Source organism: Propithecus coquereli, unplaced genomic scaffold (assembly GCF_000956105.1).
Source record: "Propithecus coquereli isolate 6110/MARCELLA unplaced genomic scaffold, Pcoq_1.0 Scaffold168, whole genome shotgun sequence".
Lineage (NCBI taxonomy): Eukaryota > Metazoa > Chordata > Mammalia > Primates > Indriidae > Propithecus > Propithecus coquereli.
In genome coordinates, this window is record NW_012141413.1 from 1975868 (window position 1) to 1996945 (window position 21078).

General features: G+C 35.4%; 1 protein-coding gene across 1 annotated transcript in view; it reads right to left on the minus strand.

Annotated features, from left to right (window-relative positions):
• Positions 1 to 21078, minus strand: part of ZMYM2 (zinc finger, MYM-type 2) — a 100583-nt gene that overhangs the window by 59892 nt on the left and 19613 nt on the right. Inside the window, exons 5-7 of the mRNA XM_012641669.1 lie at positions 11126 to 11197; positions 2566 to 2716; positions 1966 to 2081 (exon numbers count right to left, since the gene is read on the minus strand). Coding sequence (XP_012497123.1) covers positions 1966 to 2081; positions 2566 to 2716; positions 11126 to 11197 — 339 coding nt within the window. The remainder of the gene's footprint in view (positions 1 to 1965; positions 2082 to 2565; positions 2717 to 11125; positions 11198 to 21078) is intronic.

Sequence of the window (21078 nt, forward strand, 5' to 3'; positions counted from 1 at the left end):
GCCTCCCAGAGTGCTAGGATTACAGGCGTGAGCCACTGCGCCCGGCTATCTTAACTTTTAAAAGGAAAAACATCTAATGAAGACATAAAGTTCAAAATATGTGGTTTACTTTGAGATGAAGAAAAAGGAAAAAAATGTTGCTTTTCTATCTGTCAACTTTGTATTATTCATATGCAGACAGAGTGATGAGGCTGCCTGTAGGCTTATCCGGAAGCATTTCTCAAAATTAAAAGTCTAAATTAAGTACAGTTGGCCCTATGTAACCATGGATTCAACCAAGAATCAAAAATTTTTTAAAAATTAAAAAAAAAAAAGATGGTTGTGTCTGTATGAACATGTGGAATCCTTTCTTCCTTTTTACCCCTGTCACCCTCCCTAAGCAATACAGTATAGCAACTATTTACATAGCAATTATTAGGTATTAGGTACTAGTGGTTATCTAGAAATGATTTAAGTATATGGGAGGATATGCACAGGTTATATGCAACTACTATGCCATTTTACATCAAGGACATGGGCATCCGTGGATTTCTATAGACATGGGAGGTCCTCAAACCAATCTTCCATGGATACTGAGGGACAATTGTATTTCTTAAAAATATACAATGTATATATATATACACAGAAGGTCCTACCAAGTAATGGGCAATACAAGTTTCAATTAAATTAAAATGGTACTTAAAAAAATTTTCAATTATCAATTCAATTTACCCAACATCATCAAAAAGGAGTAAAGTTCAAGATCTGACAAGCAGCATGCTATCGACACTACACTTCTCTCTTCTAATTAATCATTATTCCTTAATTTCTAGTTTAAGAAAAGCCAACAAGGCAGAAGCAATATTTATCACTGTAAGGATGTATAATGGCTATGATCCCAACTGCTAAAAGTTTAGTCTTGAATGTGGTTTATCACCTGAGCTTGGTGAGGATACAACTATTAATAAAAATGACATTCACTTGGTTGAATTTTAAGCCTCAATTTAAATGCTAGTGTTACAGTAACTATTATAACATACTTCAGAGACTATATTTTCAGTTTAAATAAATTAACATAGAACACAGTACCTGGAACAAAGCAGAACTGTTGGATGTATTAACTCATGAAGCATGGCTTTATGCACAGGTTTGAACCTTTGGGTAATACCCTGAAATTTTCACACACAACAGGTAAACCTAATCGTACCACCTAACTAATACTTGAATCCCTTCTAAACTATTCCTTCTTAGTGGTCAACTAGGTTAAGTTTGAACACTTCCAGTAATCTATTTTCTGAGATTATTCATACTCCAAATTTGAAGAAGTATGTCAGAAAGTTCTTTACATTTACCAAAAAGGAAAATACTCCCTGAAACTGATATTCTATTAAATTAAAGCCTACTATAAGAAGTCTAATCCCCTCTTTACATGGCCCATTTCTAATATATGAAGAAAGCATGTATTCTTATCACTTCCGGGCTAAATATACCTAAATCCTTCATCCATTTTTCATAGAGTTCCCCTTAAGGGTCACATTCAAAAAAAATTTTTTTGGAGGCAGGGTCCCACCATGTTGTCCAGTCTACTCTCAAACTCCTGAGCTCAAGCAATCTTCCTGCCTCAGATTCTTGAGTAGCTAGGATTACAGACATAAGCCAAAGCACCCAGCTAAGATTTACATTTTATTCAAACCATCTAATAAAAAAAATACTACACATTAGGCACTGAGCTCAACTATATTAAAATTTATTTTCCTTCAAAAATCTGTATCATAGTAACAATTAAAATGTCAATTAGATTATTAGTGCTAAAAGTAGAGACCTGGTACAGCCAGGCATTCTGTGACTCTAGAATCTCCACCCTCCAATTTGACCCTCAATAAACTGTAAAAATTAACAGGTAAGATAAAGGAAAAGCATATTACACTGTTTATTTTCTATATGTATTTTACTGGGAACAGGAGTAATTGAAACTAAATAACAAACCTGAAATTTAGCCACACAACTGGAATTGCAAAAGTTATACAGTTTTCCATCAGGCATTGTGGCTTGGTATTGAGGTAAAGAGTTTCGCTTACAAAAATGGCAAATAATTCCCAAACCTAGGAGAAAAAAGGTATATATCTGATTTCATTATAAGGTAGTAATAAGACTTTAAAAAAATCTTAACTGCTGAGATTATTTTTTAATGTAACCTTCTGTAAACTATTCTTTTATTATCTGTACCTCAAATAGACAAGATTATTTGTACCTTAAAAAATACTGTCAAAAAGAAGACTGGTATTGTCCCTAAAACATACATGGATACATCAAAAAAAAATCTCAGTTTTAGATAATTTTTTTGGCTGGAACAACAATTTTAGCTAAGAACACAGATATAGAAAGAACTTTAAAAAATTAATAGTAGTACAGAATGATCAAAATAATTAGAAGAGTTTACATACAGTAAGAAAGTTTAGTGTGGTAATAAAAATTTTAAAATAAAAGCAGTTAAAAACAAGGATAAGAGCAAAGTTAAAGGAAGAGTTACTTGTGCAAAAAGTAATTATGGTATAAAGTCTAACTTTCCAAATACCTGAAACTTACTTTGTGATTTTGCATATTTTGTCTTGTGACTGTTCATACAAGCAGTTGAACAATATGGCTCCATATATCCATTAGGACCTATACACTGAGTCATATCAAAAAATCTGCACTGTGTTCGGCAACCAGTGCAAGTTGTCAGTTTTCCATATTTCTAAAATATGAAACATAAAAAGATAACTTTAAAAATCACAACTTAACTAGAAAAAAATTATCATATTTTTCATTACACTTTTTGTCTCTGCAAAACAATTCTATTAATCCCTAAACAGGATTAGTCAGAAGTCTGGATGCAAACTGTTAACTGCAGCAACTGCTAAATTAGGTTCAAAAAAGCAATGATCCTCAGCTTAGTCAGCTTCAAAAACAGAGTAGTTTTCTCTATTAACTTCACTGAACAGAAACCCTACATATAGTTAAGTAAGAACTCAAAATCTAGGAAAGGCACAGTATTTTTTGTTTACAATGAGACCACACTTCTTTGTCATTTGGCAGAAGAAATTAAATGGAGCTATGAAATATAAGCCTCAATAATCAAGATTTGATCAAAAGTACATCAAAGGAAGAGTTTAAAGACTTTAAATACTATTTCCATTGAGCTGCTATTGTTCCGAGCACTTTTTAGACCTTCTCTTAAAAAATGATTTACTAGCTATCTACTACATTTAAACCTCATTTGACCACAATAAAATACAAAATTTTTTTTAAATTCAAAAAATGTTTAAACTACATTGAAAATGATTTCTAGTTATTAACTAAAGTTAGTAATTAGTCAATAGACAATAAAGTTAATCTTCCTGCCACAAGTGAATATTGTCATGTACCGCACAACGATGCTTCAGTCAAAGATGGACCACATATATAACGGTAGACACATAAGAAAATAATACCATATTTTAACTGTATCTTTTCTATGTTTAGATATGTATAGATACACAAATACTTACCATTGTGTTTTAACTGCCTACAGTATTCAGGAGAGTACCATGCTGTACAGATTTGTAGCCTAAGGGGAATAGGCCAAACCATATAAGCCTACGTGTGTAGTAGGCTACACCATCCAGGTTTGTGTAAGTACACCCTATGATGTTCACACAATGATGAAATCACCTACCAATGCATTTCTCAGAACCTATCCCCTTCGTTAAGTGATGCATGAGTGTATTTGCCAACAACGAGGTTAATTCAAAGAAATGAGATAAAGACGGGGGCGGAGGGAGGGTGCTTCAAAAATTACAAGGACAAAAGCAGTAGCACTGAAATATGAACAGTCTTGCAAAAATACAATTCAGATGAACTGGTATGTTCATATTAAAAAATTGACCTGATAGTCATAATTAGAAATCAACCATAAGGAAAAGCAAGCCTTCAAGTGCAACTTGTTTTTTGATCCTCTTTCTGAGTGGTTACAGAACTCTTGTCTCAAGTTAAATCGAATATCACAAATCGGTTGCAAAATAATTGTATCCATCTTTCTACCTGATGTTGCAATGATTTATCTCCATCTTCATACCCAGGAGAATGTAGTACAGTATGAAAATTATAAGAAAGCCTCAAAGTGTTCCATGGACGGGTGAATAACAGATGTCAAGGAAGATGACAATCAGGCCAAAAATAACACACGAAATGGATAAACTGCATGGGAAAATTTCACAAACACCACAGGATTTCAGAAAATGAAGGTAATAAATTGAAGGTAGAAATAACCAAAAGGAAAAAAAAATACAACCAACATTAAAAAAAGAAAACAACTTTCTCAGTTTCCAACAAATAGAACAACCATGAGAAAACATAGCTGTTTATGTGCCAGGAATGTATGTAATATTCACTCTTACACTATAAAAAAAATCCATGCTGTCTATTACTCATTTCTCAAATGCTGCCTAAAGGAAACCCTAGATTTTACTCTTCAAAGTGGAAATCAACTCATTCTTCATCTGCTAGACCCCAAAAGAAGTACTTATCAACGGCGAACGAATGATAACAAGGAACAAATAAAAATGGCTGCAAATATTGCATCTAATTCTAACTTTTCCAATGATACAAGGACAATAGAGGAGACTGTTCTAATTTTTTGTGTTCCTGAGATGTATTTGACGACTTAAATTTTTATACTAGAAAAAGGACAAAAGAAAGCAGGTCGATAATAGAAGATTAAAGAATGTTTAAAACCTAAAACCACAATGCAAATTAGTAATACTAAAAAACATCCACAACATCTGCCACTGTGTTGCTCCCACTAGATATATGTATGAGACCTTCAGGTATTAGCACCTATAAAGAATTCTTTTACCAATATAAATGAAGCCTAAACATCTACGCAAATCTTGGATTTGATTTTAATTATAAACATTCAAGTTGACAAAGTGAGTCTTATCACTTGGATGTGATTCTGACATTGATTTTATTGGCAGAATGATTAAATAATTATTAACAGTTTTAAGACATCAAGTAAACAAGGAGCTAGCCAACTGGTCCACACTGACAAGTACTTTTACCTGAAGAGAATGAGAAAGTACTATCGGAAATACAGAATCATTAGTATTACGATTATTTCAACACCACCACTGTCATAGCTACCACTGCTTCAAAAACTAAAGGACCCATTTAAAGAAAGAGTATTAGCGAAAAAGGAGATGTAATTTCATACCATGTTTGCTCAGCTTCAAATGTATTAAAAATAATCATTTAAATTTCATACAAACTTTCAAGGCATCCTATAAATTTGCATTTAATGATGTAAATGAAAAAAATTAAATGGAACAAATTCAGAATTCAAATATTCTCTTTTCAGGCATGGGGGAAAATAAGCCTACATACAACTGTGGTAAAAAAGAATAAGATAGAATTGATTGAAACAAGATACTGGTAAGGTAAAAGGTAGGTATGATGGGGAGTTTATGGCAAATTGGTACATTTTCAGTCTACTAATTTAAAAGATGTACCTTACATTTTAATTTTAACCAATTTCACATGAATATCAAAATTAACCTTCACATGATTTTATGCATTTAACACATTAACTGCCATATGCGTTGTATTTAACTCACTCTAGTTTTGAGCCTGGGGCCTCGTGAAGCACACATAACTCACAGGTCTCCTGACCTTGGGAGCAGCACGGTGCACAGGCAACTCACTCTGCCATGCTGTAGCATACATGTTATGTCATGGGTGGCCCCCTGGGCAAAACCCTGCAGTTGGCTCATCGATGTTCTTATTGTTACAATTAATATTGACAATTAAATTGTAAAAAAGTGGATTCGATGAACAGAAATCAATAAATTTCATTTTTCTATTTAAATTACAATTAAGCCTCACAAGTCAAGAAAAACACTTTACCTCTATGAATCACTTTTCAAGTTTTCACATTACTTTTTACATCACTTATTTTCAAGTTTTTATATTACTTTTTCATTGATGTATGTTTTAGGAAAAAGCATTCTACACAAAAGTACACATTACATTTGCTGCATTTCCATGCTGTCTGTTTACATCTTTTCATGGCATAGTCACGTCCTTTCTCAGCTTGTGTTTTTTCATAACACACAGTACATCTTCTTCTGGCAGAGCCCATGTTCCTGAGGGAACAAGTCACAGACGGCAATGGGAGGGACGGCACCGCAGTAGATGTTTCATCTGTCTGGAGCAGTTTTAGGCAAACTTGTTCTTTGAATTTTGTGATTGAGATGTTCTTTTTGTTCACAACTCTGTAGAGAACAAGTGAGTTTACCAAAGCTGATCCTGTGATTAGCTCTATTGCTAATTTTCTGAACCACTTTATGCCACGTCTCAAAGAACATGAATATGACTTCAGTTGATCTGAGAGGTCAATGAACGCCTTTGAATTATTATAATCTACAATCATATGTGGTTTTTCCACAACACCTTTTCTCGTTTCAACTGCTTTGGTGTCTTCGCCGTGCATAGTACTCAGCATCAGTACATCTCTCTTATCCTTCCATTTGAGGACGACGACTCCCGTGTCACTTTCTCGAGCTATTACTTCATTCTTGTTCAGCTTTGCTTTCACCACATCTGGCGGGTTTAGCTTCCTGTTACTTTTTAGTGTGCCCACCAGATATGTAGAGCGCTCAAGGAGCTGATGAGCTAGGTGGATGCTGGTGTAGTAGTTGCCAGTGTATAAAACATGTCCACTATCTAGTAAACCTTCTATTAGCTTCATGACAACAGAGGACGAAACAGGAATGCCAGATCTTGCTTCCTTCCCACAATAAATTTTCACATTCCAGGTGTAACCATCTTTTAGGCAAAGTTTGAAAAGTTTTATTCCAAATTTATGGCACTTGTTTTTTACGTACTGTATGAAACTCAAACGTCCATGAAATGGCACCATTGTTTCCTCAATACATATTTCCTTATCTGGAACTACAGCAACCTGAAACCTTTCAAGAAGACGATCAAGAAGTGGTTGGATCTTGAAGAGACGGTCACCAGGAGGACATTCTTCATTGTTAGAGAAATGCCACATTCTCAGCAGCATTTCGAAGCGGTTACGTGATATAAGCTTTTTCACTGAATTGTCATACAAAATGTTTTTTGACCAATAGTCCGGAAGTCTTGGCTTCTTGCTAAGGCCCATCCAAAACAATACTCCCAAAAATCGCTCCATTTCTTGAGAAGTAACATCATACCACTTTTTTAGTCGGGAGTGCGGTTTGACATTACCCTTTTGTAAAGTCTGACTTGCGTAGATATTAGTTTCCTTCACCATGTAGTCAATAACATCATCTGTTATGAAGAATTTGAAAAAATCATAAGGTGTTTTTTCATGGAGATTTACCGCAATTTCTGTTGGAACACCAGGGTTACTTTCAACGAAGTCAAAAATCTTCATGTTACTTCCTGACACTGGACCCCAGGTCAGAGAATTTACACTAGTCACTACAGGTTCTTCAGAAACATCTGAGGAAGAATCACTCTCACTGAAATCGGCCACAACTGCTTCGACTGTTTCAGTAACAGATTTTGAACAACCTTCCCCACTGGAAAGATCTGTATGTATTGTTCTTCTTCTAGTTTTTCTTGGTGGGCTGCAACTGCTATCAGAACTGTCCCCACTATCTCCACTAGGACGGCACTCCTCTGAATCATCACTAAATAGATCAACATCTTCATCACTCATGTCCAAAACTTCGTTCACCATTTCCTCCAACAATTCCTTACGCTCATTTTCTCTAGACATTTTCTCCTGAGAACGAAAAACGCAAAATAAACTTATGTGATGATCACAGCTCTGGTCACAGAAGCTACACTAAAGTAGAACTGGCGGATAGGCGGGAAGGTCCATAGCAGCCTGCACGCTGTGAAACCTCTGCTCATTTCGCTGTCAATCGGCACGTCTCCCCCACCTCCTGTCGCCCTGCTCCAGCCGCCTGCCAAGCACACCACACGTGCTGGACTGTGTTCTCCAATTACCATAACTTCCAACTGCGCATTTCCCCTTGAATGTTTGCCTGGCAGCTCTTTGAACGAAATCAATGACAGTATGCGGCGATGTGACATTGTTGCAAATACTTAGGGCATATGATTCAGAGGTCGTCATCCAGGACCACCCAAGGTCCACTCCAGACACAACTAAATACTTGCAGAATGACCAAAAGACTCAATTCTCAGAAACAAATTTAATAAGTATGTCGTGAGTCACATACAACTCATGTGGCGTGCAGTGCATAAATTGATTCTAGTGTCTCGTGAGTTGAACATAACTCACACACAGAAAACAATAAAAAATAACAAATTTTTCATTAAGTTAGAAAGGATCGTTTTATTTTCAAAGTTTTTATTCTATTTCCATAAGAAAACACCATGGCCCCAAGGAAAAATTTCTTTTTCTAGTGTGGCAGTCAATGTGTTAATAACATTCTGAGAATGGTCTGTCCACATACACTAAAAAAGTCCAAAGCACGGAAATAGCAAAGAACCCTGATTAGAGGAAGTAGTAATCAAACTTCAATAATGATATATATTGTGCTATTTAAGATTAAGAGATAAATTCAATTAAAAATTATAGTTCATTTATTCAATAAAACCCTGAAATCACCTCTTTATGCTGCAAGATCTGTTTGAATAAAGAAAAAAAGGTCTAAAAATTATTCGCCATTGTGTTTTAGTTTTTTTTTACTACTGTATCATTTACAATTTTTCTTTTAACACAAATATTCTACTTTTGTAGTTTAAAAAAATTTTCTAATTGACAATGGATGCTACAAACAGTGGGTAAAAAGTTTTCTGAAGAGGGTATTTATATAGTATCATATACATATACCACCCAATGAAAAAATTACACAGATACAGAGGGAAAAATAGCAACTTTACCCTAGAGAAACCTGACATTCACTTAACCAAGTTAACATACATTAATGGGACAAAATAGACATCATGTGTCTCCTGATGTGCACAAAGAAAGACACCATATCACTTATTAAGTATTCATGCCAAAAATGCTTTACCTCAATCGAATCTTGAAAAAATACTAAACAAACACAAATTGCAGGGCACTCTAGAAAATGGTCTATATTCAAAAATGTCAAGGTCATAAAAGACAAAGAAAGACTTTGAATACCACTTCCTCTAACCAGGGTTTTTGCTATTTCCATCTAGATTAAAGCAGAGGGGGATCTTCCACTCCCAACCAAAAGGGACTAGATTTAACCTTTAACAACTAGAAACTAGACAAAAGATATGAAATAATGGTTTTCAAACTTTGCACACAAGGTAGTACAGGACTGTATACCTAAGAAAAGGAAACAAATCAAGCGAGCACTACTGCCACCAAAGCTTATTGCCTGGAGGCAACTGCGGGGAAGGGGAGGCTAACAGAGCCTATCACTTTCACTAAGTTGACGAAACAGATGGAGTTCCAGGCAGCTAGAATTTGGGAAGCTGAGTACTGAAGACGAGGGAACTGCACAAAAAAGAGCTCTGGGTATCTACAGAAAGGTATTCATAAAATAAGTCTTTGGCTAAAAACTGACCTATGCATATGTGAGAAGAAACCACCTGAGGCTAGAGAAAGAACCACAAACCCACAAGAAAGCATTAGGCCAAACAGTTCACAAAGCACACACAGGCCAGGAGTACTCTGTGTTGCTACCTGTAAGAGTGAGAAAATCTTAAAATACAGGGAGATTCACGTAGAGTAGTCAGAAGGTATCACTACAGTAGTAGAGACTAGTCTACTCCATCAAAGGCTATTTAAAAAGCTTAAAAGCAAGTCTCATAGGGATCCAAACAAAAATAATTCCAAGTAATTTGACAGTATGCCAGAACAAAGTCCAACAACAAAATCCAGTAACCAACAAAGTAAAATTCACAATATTCAAAATCAAATAAAAAATTACCTGGCATTTTGCAAAATAGCATGAAAATACGACCCATTACCAAGAAGGAAAAAAGAAATTCAAACTGTAAAAACAGACCTAGATGACAGATATGAAAATAGTAGGTAAAGATATTAAAAGAATTACCATAAATATTCTGATATATTAAAAAACTAGTAGAGGAAAACATGAACATAGTTTAAGGAATGTGTGATATAAAAACAATCAGGTACCGTGGCATGTGCTTATAACCAGCTACTCAGAAGGCTGAGGCAGATCACTTGAGCCCAGGAGTTCAAGACCAGCCTGGGCAACATGGTAAGATTTCATCTCAAGGAGAGAAAAAAAAAAACAAAAAAAACCCTCAAATGAAATTTTTACAGATAAAAAAACAGAACATCTGAGATGAAAAATACACTATATGATATTAACAGTTGATCAATGAACTCAGAAACTCTCCCACATGGAGCACGGAAGGTAAAAAAAGACTGAGGGAAAAAAACAATAAATAGAACCTCAGAGACTGTGGGACAATAGCAGGAAGTCTCATATATCTGGAATTGGGGTCTCGGAAGAGAGGGGAAGGACTAAAAAAATATTTAAAGAAATAATGGCCTACGATCCTGAATTGGACGAGAAATAAATCATTTTTTAATTTGCTATGAGGGACATAAATGGACAAAATTTGAATAAGATCCATAGATTAACCTGATAACAATAGTTTACAGATATAAATACGCTTATATAAATTCACGGTACTACAGTTAAAATTACTCCTAATTGCACACATTTATTACCCATATACTAATTTATTTATCTGGATTAACAAGAATATAAACAGAAATTTTTTAAAAGAAAAGATTTTTGGTTGTTTATTTTTAACCTTTCAGTTTGGCACAAAAGACAGGGATTTTTATATCCCATAATTAAATGACACTGTATACAAGGTATTGTGTATTAAAAAATAATATCTGAAATTAGTTTTCTAAGATTATAAATATCTGAAGGCAAATGAGCATATCACAAGAAAATACTTACATCTAAAATTCAATAAAATTAGAAAAATCTATGTCTTGGAGATAAAATATTTATCATCTGATATATTTTAAATTCAGAAAATTTAATATAGTTCAAAATGCACAAGACTTTTCAGGTACATATTAAAAACGGTAGCAATGCTTGAAAATGTAAAGGCCTTAAATCCCACCTACATTCCTGCTTACCTCAGGCTGCATTAAGAAAGAGTCCTGCATGTGATCTCGAACCTCCTTCAGGAAGCTTGGATGGCTACCTACCTAAAAAAAAAGATTTAAAAAGACTATAAATACACACAAAGAAAGGCTGCTAGATTGAAAGGTAAACAAGCAATATATAAAAGCTGATTCTCAATTATGTTTTGTGATTTATAGATTCATTCCTACTTTTAAAAATGCCTGTCATGTCCCCACTGCTTTTGTCCAACTTAACACAAGAATATCAAATAATTTTAATTACCCTAGAAAAAATGATATGATAGAACAATAATATAATAATCAGGTAAGGAATTAAAGATAGACACTTAGACTTGACTCACCTCTAACTAAGAAAAATCACTTCTGTCTCTTAGATGGCTTAGTGAGTTCTAAAATCTCTTTAAAACCCATTAAACTAACATTAATAATGAAATCTCAAAGCTTACTAAATTAAGTGACTTGGAGATTACATAATTACAATTTTCACCATCTGCAAAATAGGTTGTTTGGGAAATTCTTTTTAAAGCACATATGACATCTTCCAACATATAATACAAATTTACATCCTTACTCCTTGCAGAAAAGTTTTAAAAGGTATGCTTCCTGCTTTCCATGAAAGTCGAAACACGATACAAGAGGAAAACTACTGAAAGGCAAGAGGTAAGTATTATATAGTCTCTACTAACAGGATTCAGATTGTTTATTGTATCAGTATATTCCAGAAACTAACTAAGCAATGAGGACACAGATAAACAACAAAAGCAGCCAAGTTAAATGTTAAAAACAAAGGTCAAAGTAGGGGAAATAAGGAACACATATCAATTTTAGTTCCCAGGCTGCAGAAAAAGAAAACATTGACTAGAGCATCTCATGTAGTGGTCTCCAAACATGTCTGATTGGGTCTCTTTATCAGTAAAATGGTATGTATGGGCTCCTACTTATTTACTAATGAATTAAGAACATATAGTATGTGAATTATAAACATATTCAAATAATTTTAGAGAATGAAAGATGAATCACTATTTTAAATTAACTTTTATTTAATGATAGTACAAAGAACATTTTCTATTTTCTATATTCACTATAGTAGAATCATTTGGTATCCCTGGAGCCTATGTGGGATGTAGTATCAAGGAACTCCTACTCCCCTAAGTCAGGGTGGTATTAGCCAAAGCCCAAAAAGGAGCCAGAACTCCCACAACACTCAGCAATAATTATCAAGGAGCTCCTCCTCCTTCCACGGGTGTACAAAGGCTGGACTTCTATATTCACCCGGTAATAAGGAAGTATAGGCTTCCATCCTCTTACGAGAACAGTGCCAAATGAAGCCAGCTAAAACAAAAGTTTACAGAGCCTCATTACATAATACCCAAAATGTTCAAATTTTGATAAAAAAAAAAAATCACTTACCATACTGAAACCAGGAAAATTACAATTTAAATAAAAAGGAATCAATAGATGCCAACACCAAAATAACAGAGAAGTTAGAATTCTGACAAAGATTTTAAAGCGGTCTTCATAAAAAATGTTCTAAGAACCAATATAAATGGAATTAAAAACAAATAAAAAAATGGAAAATCTCAGCAAAGAAACAGAAGATACAAAGAAGAATCAAATGAAAATCCATGAACCGGAAGATAGATTAATAAAAACTACCCAATCCAAACAACAAGGAGAAAACAGACTTGGGGGCAGGGAGGAGGGAGGGAGGGGACAGCACCTCAGCAATCTGTAGGACTGTAACAAAAAAATATAACATTCATGTCATTGGAGTCCCAGAGGACAGAGCTAGAAAAATCCTCAAAGAAATACTGTCTGAAATGACTCAAGTTAGGCAAAAGACATAAATCTACAGATAGAAGAAGGTTAGCAAAACCTCGAAAGGATAAGGCCAAGTAGGAAACTAGAACTTCCACCCCACCAGGCAGTAACAGGATACCTTACCATCCACAACCACTCCCCCAGCCCTACCCCCACCCCCACCGAAAGAAAGTCAGAAACCTTTACCAACAACTACCAGTAAAATTAAAATTATAGAGATTATAGAGTCTGGGGAGCATAATGAAAAAGAGAAAGAATGAAGAGTGAGTAAAAGCCTAAGGGGCTTATGGGCCAAGATCAAACAGACCAACAGGCACTTCATGAGAGTTCCAGAAGGAGAAAAGGGCAGAAAGATTATTTGAAAAAAAAAAGGCTGAAAACTTACCAAATTTGACAACTGTCACAAATCTACAACTATAATAAGCACAACAAATTACAGGCAGGATAAATTCAAAGAGAAACACAGTAAGACACATTATAATCAAAATGTTGAAAGACGAAATGAGAATTTTGAAAGAAGAGAGAAATGACTCAGCATAAGAAATCCTCAATAAGATTGACCACCAATGTCACAAAAGAAACAATAGTTGGAGATTTCAATATACCATTTTTTTTTATTTCAGCATATTATGGGGGTACAGAAGTTTACGTTACGTATGTTGCCTTTGCCCCCCTGTCCCCCTCCAAGTCCAAGCTTCAAGCATGTCCATCCCCCGGATGGTGCGCATCACACTCTTTGTATATGCGTATACGCGTCCCCTCCTCCTCCCACCCCCTCCTCCCTGCCCGACACCCAATAAATGTTATTCTTATATGTGCACCTGTGTGTTGATCAGTTAATACCAATTTGAAGGTGAGTACACGTGGTGCTTGTTTTTCCATTCTTGGGATACTTCACTTAGTAGAATGTGTTCCAACTCTTCCCAGGAGAATACAAGAGGTGCTATATCACCATTGTTTCTTAAAGCTGAATAGTACTCCATGGTATACACAATATACCATTTTCAATAGTGGATAGACCATACAGACAGAACTTCAATTAAGTAAAGACAGATCCTGAACAAAACTATAAACCAACTAGAGCTCACAGACATATATAAAGTATGCAACAAAAGCAGAATAAACTTTCTTCTCTAGTGTACATGGAACATTCTCCATGTTAGGCCACAAAAAGTCTCAATAAATCTATGAAGATTAAAATCACACAGAGTATATTTCCAATCACAATGAAGTGAAACTAGAAATTCATAACAGAAGGAAAACTAGAAAATTCACAAATATAGGGATATTAAACTACACACTCTCAAACAACATGGCTCAAAGAAGCCGCCACAGGAAAATTTTAAAATACTTGGAAACGAATGAAAACCAAAAAAATACCAAAAGTTATGGGATACAGAACAAGCAGTGATCAGAGGAAAATTTATAATTATAATTACTTATGTTAAAAAAGAAGAAAGATCTCAAATCAATAACCTAACTTCATACCACCTTGAGGAAAGAGAAGAGAACACTAAACCAAAGCCAGCGGGAGAAAGGATATAATAAACATTAAAGCAGAGACAAATAAAATAGAACAGAAAAACAACAGAGAGAAATAACAAAACCGAAAAAGTTAAAAGATCTAGAAAACAGAAAATCCTTTCGCTAAACAAAAGACACAAAGAACAAAATATAGAAGTGGGAACATTACCACTGACATTCCTGAAATAAAAAGTATTTCAAGAAAACGCTATGAACAATTGTACGCCAACAAATCAGAAAACCATCCTAGATGAAATGGACAAATTCCTAAAAACACACAAACCACAAGAAGAAACAGAAAATGTCAACGGACCTAAAACAAGACATTGAATCAGTCATCAAAAACCTCCCAACAAACAAAGGCCAAGATCAGATAGCGGCTTCACTGGTAAATTCTACCAAACATTTAAAGAACTGACACCAATTTTTCCAAAAATCAGAGGAGGCAACATCCCATTCCATTCCATGAGGCCAGCATTACCTTCATTCCAAAGACATCAAAAGAAGGAAAATTTGAGATTAGAATCCCTTATAAACAGGGTCAGGTGCTACAGCTCACACCTGTAATCCTAGCACTTTGGGAGGCACGGTGTGAGGATAGTCTGAGGTCAGGCGTTCAAGACCAGTCTGAGCAAAGAGACCACATCTCTATAAAAAATAGAAAAATTAGCCAAGCGTGGTGGCATGCATCTGTAGTCCCAGCTACTCTGGAGGCTGAGGCAGGAGGATAACTTGAGCGTAGCAGTTAGAGGTTGCAGTGAGCTATGATCATGCCACTGCCCTCATTCCCAGGCAACAAAGTAAACCAGAATCCTTATAAACACACGTGCAAAAATCCTCAACAAAGTACTACTAAACTGAATTCAACAACGTATTAAAAGGACTACACAACATGATCAATTCATCTCAATAATGGAAGGTGGTTCACTATAATAAATCAATATAACACACCACATTAATAGAACAAAGGTAAAAACCACATGATCATCTCCATGCAGAAAAAACATTTGTTAAAATTCAACACCTTTTTATGATTTAAAAAAAAAAACCCACTCAACAAACTAGGCATACAAGGAAACTACCACAAAATAATAAAGGCCGTATATGAACAACCCATAGCTAACATCACACTTGATGTTAAAAGACAGAAAGCTTTTGCTCTAAGATCAGGAAACAAGACAAAGAACCCTACTTCCACCACACTTCTTCTTATTATTTTTTTAAGAGAGAAGACAGGGTCTTGCTCTGTCACCCAGACTACAGTATAGTGATGTGATCATAGCTCACTGTAACCTCAAATTCCTAGGCTCAACCAATCCTCCCACCTCAGCCTCCCAAGCAGCTAGGAATACAAGCACATGCCACCACACCCAGCCAATTTTTAAAAGTTTTTTGTAAAGACGGGGTCTCACTATGCCCAGACTCACCATTTCTATTCAACACTGTATTGAAAGTTATAGCCAGAACAATCGAGAGGAAAAGGAAATAAAATGTATCCAAATTGAAAAAAAAGAAGTAAAACTATCTCTACTCACAGATGATAGAGAAAATCCCAAGGAATTCACAATAAAGCTACCAGAGCTAGTAAACAAATTCAGCAAAATTGCAGAGTGCAAGATCAATGCAAAAAAATCAGTTGTATTTCTACACACTAGCAATGTACCATCTGAAAAAGAAATAAAGCAAGTCCATTACAATGGCATCTGAAAGAATAAACATCTAAGAATAAATATAACCAAAGAGGTGAAGATTTGTACACTGAAAATCACAAAATACTGCTGGAAAAAAAATTAAAGATCACCTAAATAAAAAGACATCCCATGTTCACAGATAGGAAGACTTAATATTGCTAGGGTGTCAATACCACCCAAAACAATCTACGGATTCAGTGTAATTCTCTATCAAAATTCCAAACACCGAACTCTTCTACAGAAATGGAAAAGCCAATCCTCAAATTCACATAAAATTGGAATCGGTCCAGAATATCCAAACAATTTTGCAAAACAATGTAAGTTGGAGGACTCACATTTCCTGATTTCAAAACATACTACAAACATACAGTAATCAAAATGGTGTGGTACGTACATAAGAACAGACATAAAGACCAATGGAACACAGAATTGAAAGAAATCCACAAATCTCTGGCCAACTAACATTTGACAAATGTTCCAAGTCCATTCCATGAAGAAAGAATAATCTCTCCAAAGTTGGTAGTGGAACAAATGAATTTCCACATACAAAAGAGTGAAGCTGGACCCCTGCATCACATCATAAATAAAAATTAACCAAATGGATCAAAGACCTAAATATAAGAGTTAAAATAATTAATCTCTTAAAAGAAAAGGTAAAGGTAGACCATTTTGACCTGGGATTTGGCAACAGATTCTTAGATGATACCAAAAGCATAATCAACAAAAGAAAAAAAAATAGATATATTGGACTTTAATCAAAATTTAAAACTATTGTGCATCAAAAGACATTATCAAAAAAGTAAAAGACAACCAACAGAATGGGAGACAATATTTGAAAAATATATACAGGTTGAGCATCCCAAATCTGAAAATCTGGAATCTAAAATGTTCTAAAACACAAAACGTTGTGAGCAGCAACAGGACACTCAAAAGAAATGCTCATTGAAGCATTTCGGATTTCAGATTTTCAGATGTGGATGTTGGACTTATAATGCAAATATTCCAAAATCTGAAAAAAATCCAAAATGTGAAAACACTTCTTTCCCCAAGCATTTCAGTCAAGGCATACTCAACCTGTATCTGATAAGAGATTAATATCCTGAATATACACAAAACTCCTACAACTCAAGAACAAAAGTAAAAAGAATATAAAATCACGGATAAGCAGGAGGAATAAGTACCAGTGTTGTACAGCACTGTAGGGTGAATATGGTTAATAATTATTATGTTCAAAAAAGCTAGAAGAGAGGATTCTGAATGTTCCCAACACAAAGAAATGATGTTCGAGGAGGTGAAATCCTAATTACCCTGATTTGACCACTACACATTGTATACATGTATCAAAATATCACTCTGTACCCCAAAAATATGTATAATTATTATGTGTCAACCAAAAAAAAAGGGAAAAAAGAAACGAAAGTTAAAACAACCAAATTAAAAGCAAGCAAAGGGGCCGGGCGCGGTGGCTCACGCCTGTAATCCTAGCACTCTGGGAGGCCGAGGCGGGCAGATTGTTTGAGGCTCAGGAGTTCGAAACCAGCCTGAGAAAGAGCGAGACCCCCATCTCTACTAAAAATAGAAAGAAATTAATTGGACAACTAAAAATATATATAGAAAAAATTAGCCAGGCATGGTGGCACATGCCTGTAGTCCCAGCTACTCGGGAGGCTGAGGCAGGAGGATCGCTTAAGCCCAGGAGTATGAGGTTGCTGTGAGCTAGGCCGACGCCACGGCACTCTAGCCCGGGCAACACGGTGAGACTCTGTCTCAAAAAAAAAAAAAAAAAAAGCAAAGGTCTTGAATAGATACTTTTCCAAACAAGATAAACAAATGGCCAACAAGCACATGAAAAACTGCTCATTGTCATTAGTCGCTAGGGAAATGCAAAGCAAAACCAGAGACACCTACTAGGATAACAGTAAAAAACAAATAAAAATTTTAAAAACAGCAGTAACAAGTGTTGGCAAAGATGCAGAGAAAATGGAAGCCTTGTGCATTGGTTGTGGGAACATAAAATGGTACAGCTGCTGAGGAAAATAGCTTGACAATTACCCAAACAGCTAAATACAGAATTATCCTATGACCCAGTAATTCTACTCCTAGTTTTATACCCACCAGATAGGAAAACAAGGATATTATATTAAAAAACTGATACTTATACACCAACATTCACTGCAGCATTACTCACAATAGCCAAAAGTGAAAACAATGCAGTATCCATCATATCGACGATGAACTGATATGCGATATGTACATACAACATATCATCCATGGCTACAGCATTGGGTGAAACTGAAACCATCATGCTAAGCAAAATAAGCCAGACACAACAAGAGAAATATTATATAATTCTACTTGTACGATGTAGCTAGAATATTCAAATTCATAGAGACAGAAAGTAGATTAGAAGTTACCAAGAACTGAGAGTAGAAAGAAACGGGGAGTTATTGGTTAATGTCACAGAGCTTCTGTTTCGAGTGATGAAAAACATTTGTAATGAGGTGATGGTCACACAACACTGTGAATGTAATTCATGCCACTCAACTGTATACTTTAAAATGTTTAAAATTGCAAATTTTATATTTTGCCACAATTTTTTAAAAAATTTTTGAGTTATTTCCCTCCCTTTTTATGCTCTGGAATTGTTTAAATAGCATTGAGATTTAATGGTCGAAATTTGATAGAATTACCCTGTGAAAACATCTGGGCCTGGTTCTTGTTATGGGGTAGCTCTTTGATAATTATTTCTTCTACAGAAATTGATCTGCTTAATTTTATCTGTTCTGAAGTCAATTTAAAGAAATTATATTGTCATAGAAAATGACTCAATCTAGGTTCAACTTTTATATAGGGTTGCATAAATTAGTCCCCATGATTGACTTTTATCAATTTCCTCTGTTTTGATGCTCACATCTACCTCATCATTTCTTATTTTTGTGTATTTGTGTTTTTTTTTTTTTTTGAAGGAAAAACAATATTACATTCTTAGCAGAGATCTCTGCCTTACCAAAACCACCCTTAACAAAGGGACAGGGATATTTTTCTGGGGTCTGTGGGTTTTTCTGTGCTCTGCGGGTGTATTTGTGCTTTTAAACCTCTTTTCCTGATTGAATTAACTATTGTTGTTTGTGTTTTTTTTTTCTAGTTTACCCAACACCTGATTTTTCAAAGATTTTATCTATCTATCTCTTATCTATTCCCAAGTAGCTAGGACTACAGGCACACACCATGCTGCCTGGCTAAATTCTTTTTTTTTTTTTTTTTCTTTTGAGACAGAGTCTCACTGTGTTGCCGGGGCTAGAGTGCCGTGGCGTCATCCTAGCTCACAGCAACCTCAAACTCCTGGGCTCAAGCAATCCTCCTGCCTCAGCCTCCCGAGTAGCTGGGACTATAGGCATGTGCCACCATGCCCGGCTAAGTTTTCTATTTTTTGTAAGAGACGGGCCTCGCTCTTGCTCAGGCTGGTCTCGAACTCCTGAGCTCAAACAATCCGCCCACCTCGGCCTCCCAGAGAGCTAGGATTACAGGCGTGAGCCACCGCACCCGGCCAGCTAAATTTTTTTTTTTTTTTTTTGAGATAGAGTCTCACTGTGTTGCCCGGGCTAGAGTGCCGTGGCGTCATCCTAGCTCACAGCAACCTCAAACTCCTGGGCTCAAGCAATCCTCCTGCCTCAGCCTCCCGAGTAGCTGGGACTATAGGCATGTGCCACCATGCTGCCTAATTTTTTCTATTTTTAGTAGAGACGGGGTCTCACTCTTGCTCAGGCTGGTCTTGAACTCCTGAGCTCAAACAATCCGCCCGCCTCAGCCTCCCAGAGTGCTAGGATTACAGGCGTGAGCCACCATGCCCGGCCTTTTTTAATTTTTTTGTAGAGATGAAGTCTCACAATGTTGCCCAAGCTGGTCTCAAACTCCTGGCCTCAAGTAATCCTCCTGCCTCAGCCTCCCAAAGTGCTGGGATTACAGGTGTGAGCCACCAAGCCCAGCCTTTGAATTATTTTAATACTATTTTTATTTCTTAATTCATTAATTTTCACTTTTATCTTTATTTCTTTTCTTCTCTTTTGTTTCAGGTTTTCTTCTTCCAGCTTTTTTAGTTGAATATTTAATTAATTTATTTTCATTTTTACTGCTTTAAGTATGTAAGGATATGAATTTTCCTCTGGACATTTTTATAAAGCAAATATAACACGATTATCTTAAAGAATGTACCAAAAAAGAAAATTACAGACTAATCTCACTTGTAAACATCAATGGAAAAGTACTAAATTTTTAAAGTATTGGTAATCAGAATGTATGGACATTTAAAAAAAATGATCTGGTACAATTTATTCTAGGAATATAAAGACGGTTCAATGGATTAGGAAATCCATTAATACAGTACTCCCTCCTTATCCTCAGGGGATACATTCCAAGACCCTGAGTGGATGCCTGAAACCACAGATAGTACTGATCCCTACATGTACTATACATACATACCTATGATAAAGTTTAATTTATAAATTAGGCACCATAAGAGATTAACAACAATAAAATAAAACAATTATAACAATATGATGCAATAGAAGTTATATGAATGTAGTCTCTCAAAATATTTTATTGTACTATATTCACCTATTTGGATGCAGTGGTTGACCACAAGTAGTAACTGAAACCATGAAAAGCAAAACCTCAGATAAGGGGGGGACTGCTGTATAATATACACATTAGTAAATCTAAGGAGTGAGAAAAATATACAATCTCTTCTAAAGATACTGAAAAGACCTTCGAAACTCAACACTCATTTCTGATTAAACACTTAAAATAGAAATCAATGGATACTTCTTTAACATGATGAAGTATATACACCTCAACCTTAACGCTAGCATCTAATTTAACAAGGAAACATTAACAACATTCGTGCTGGAA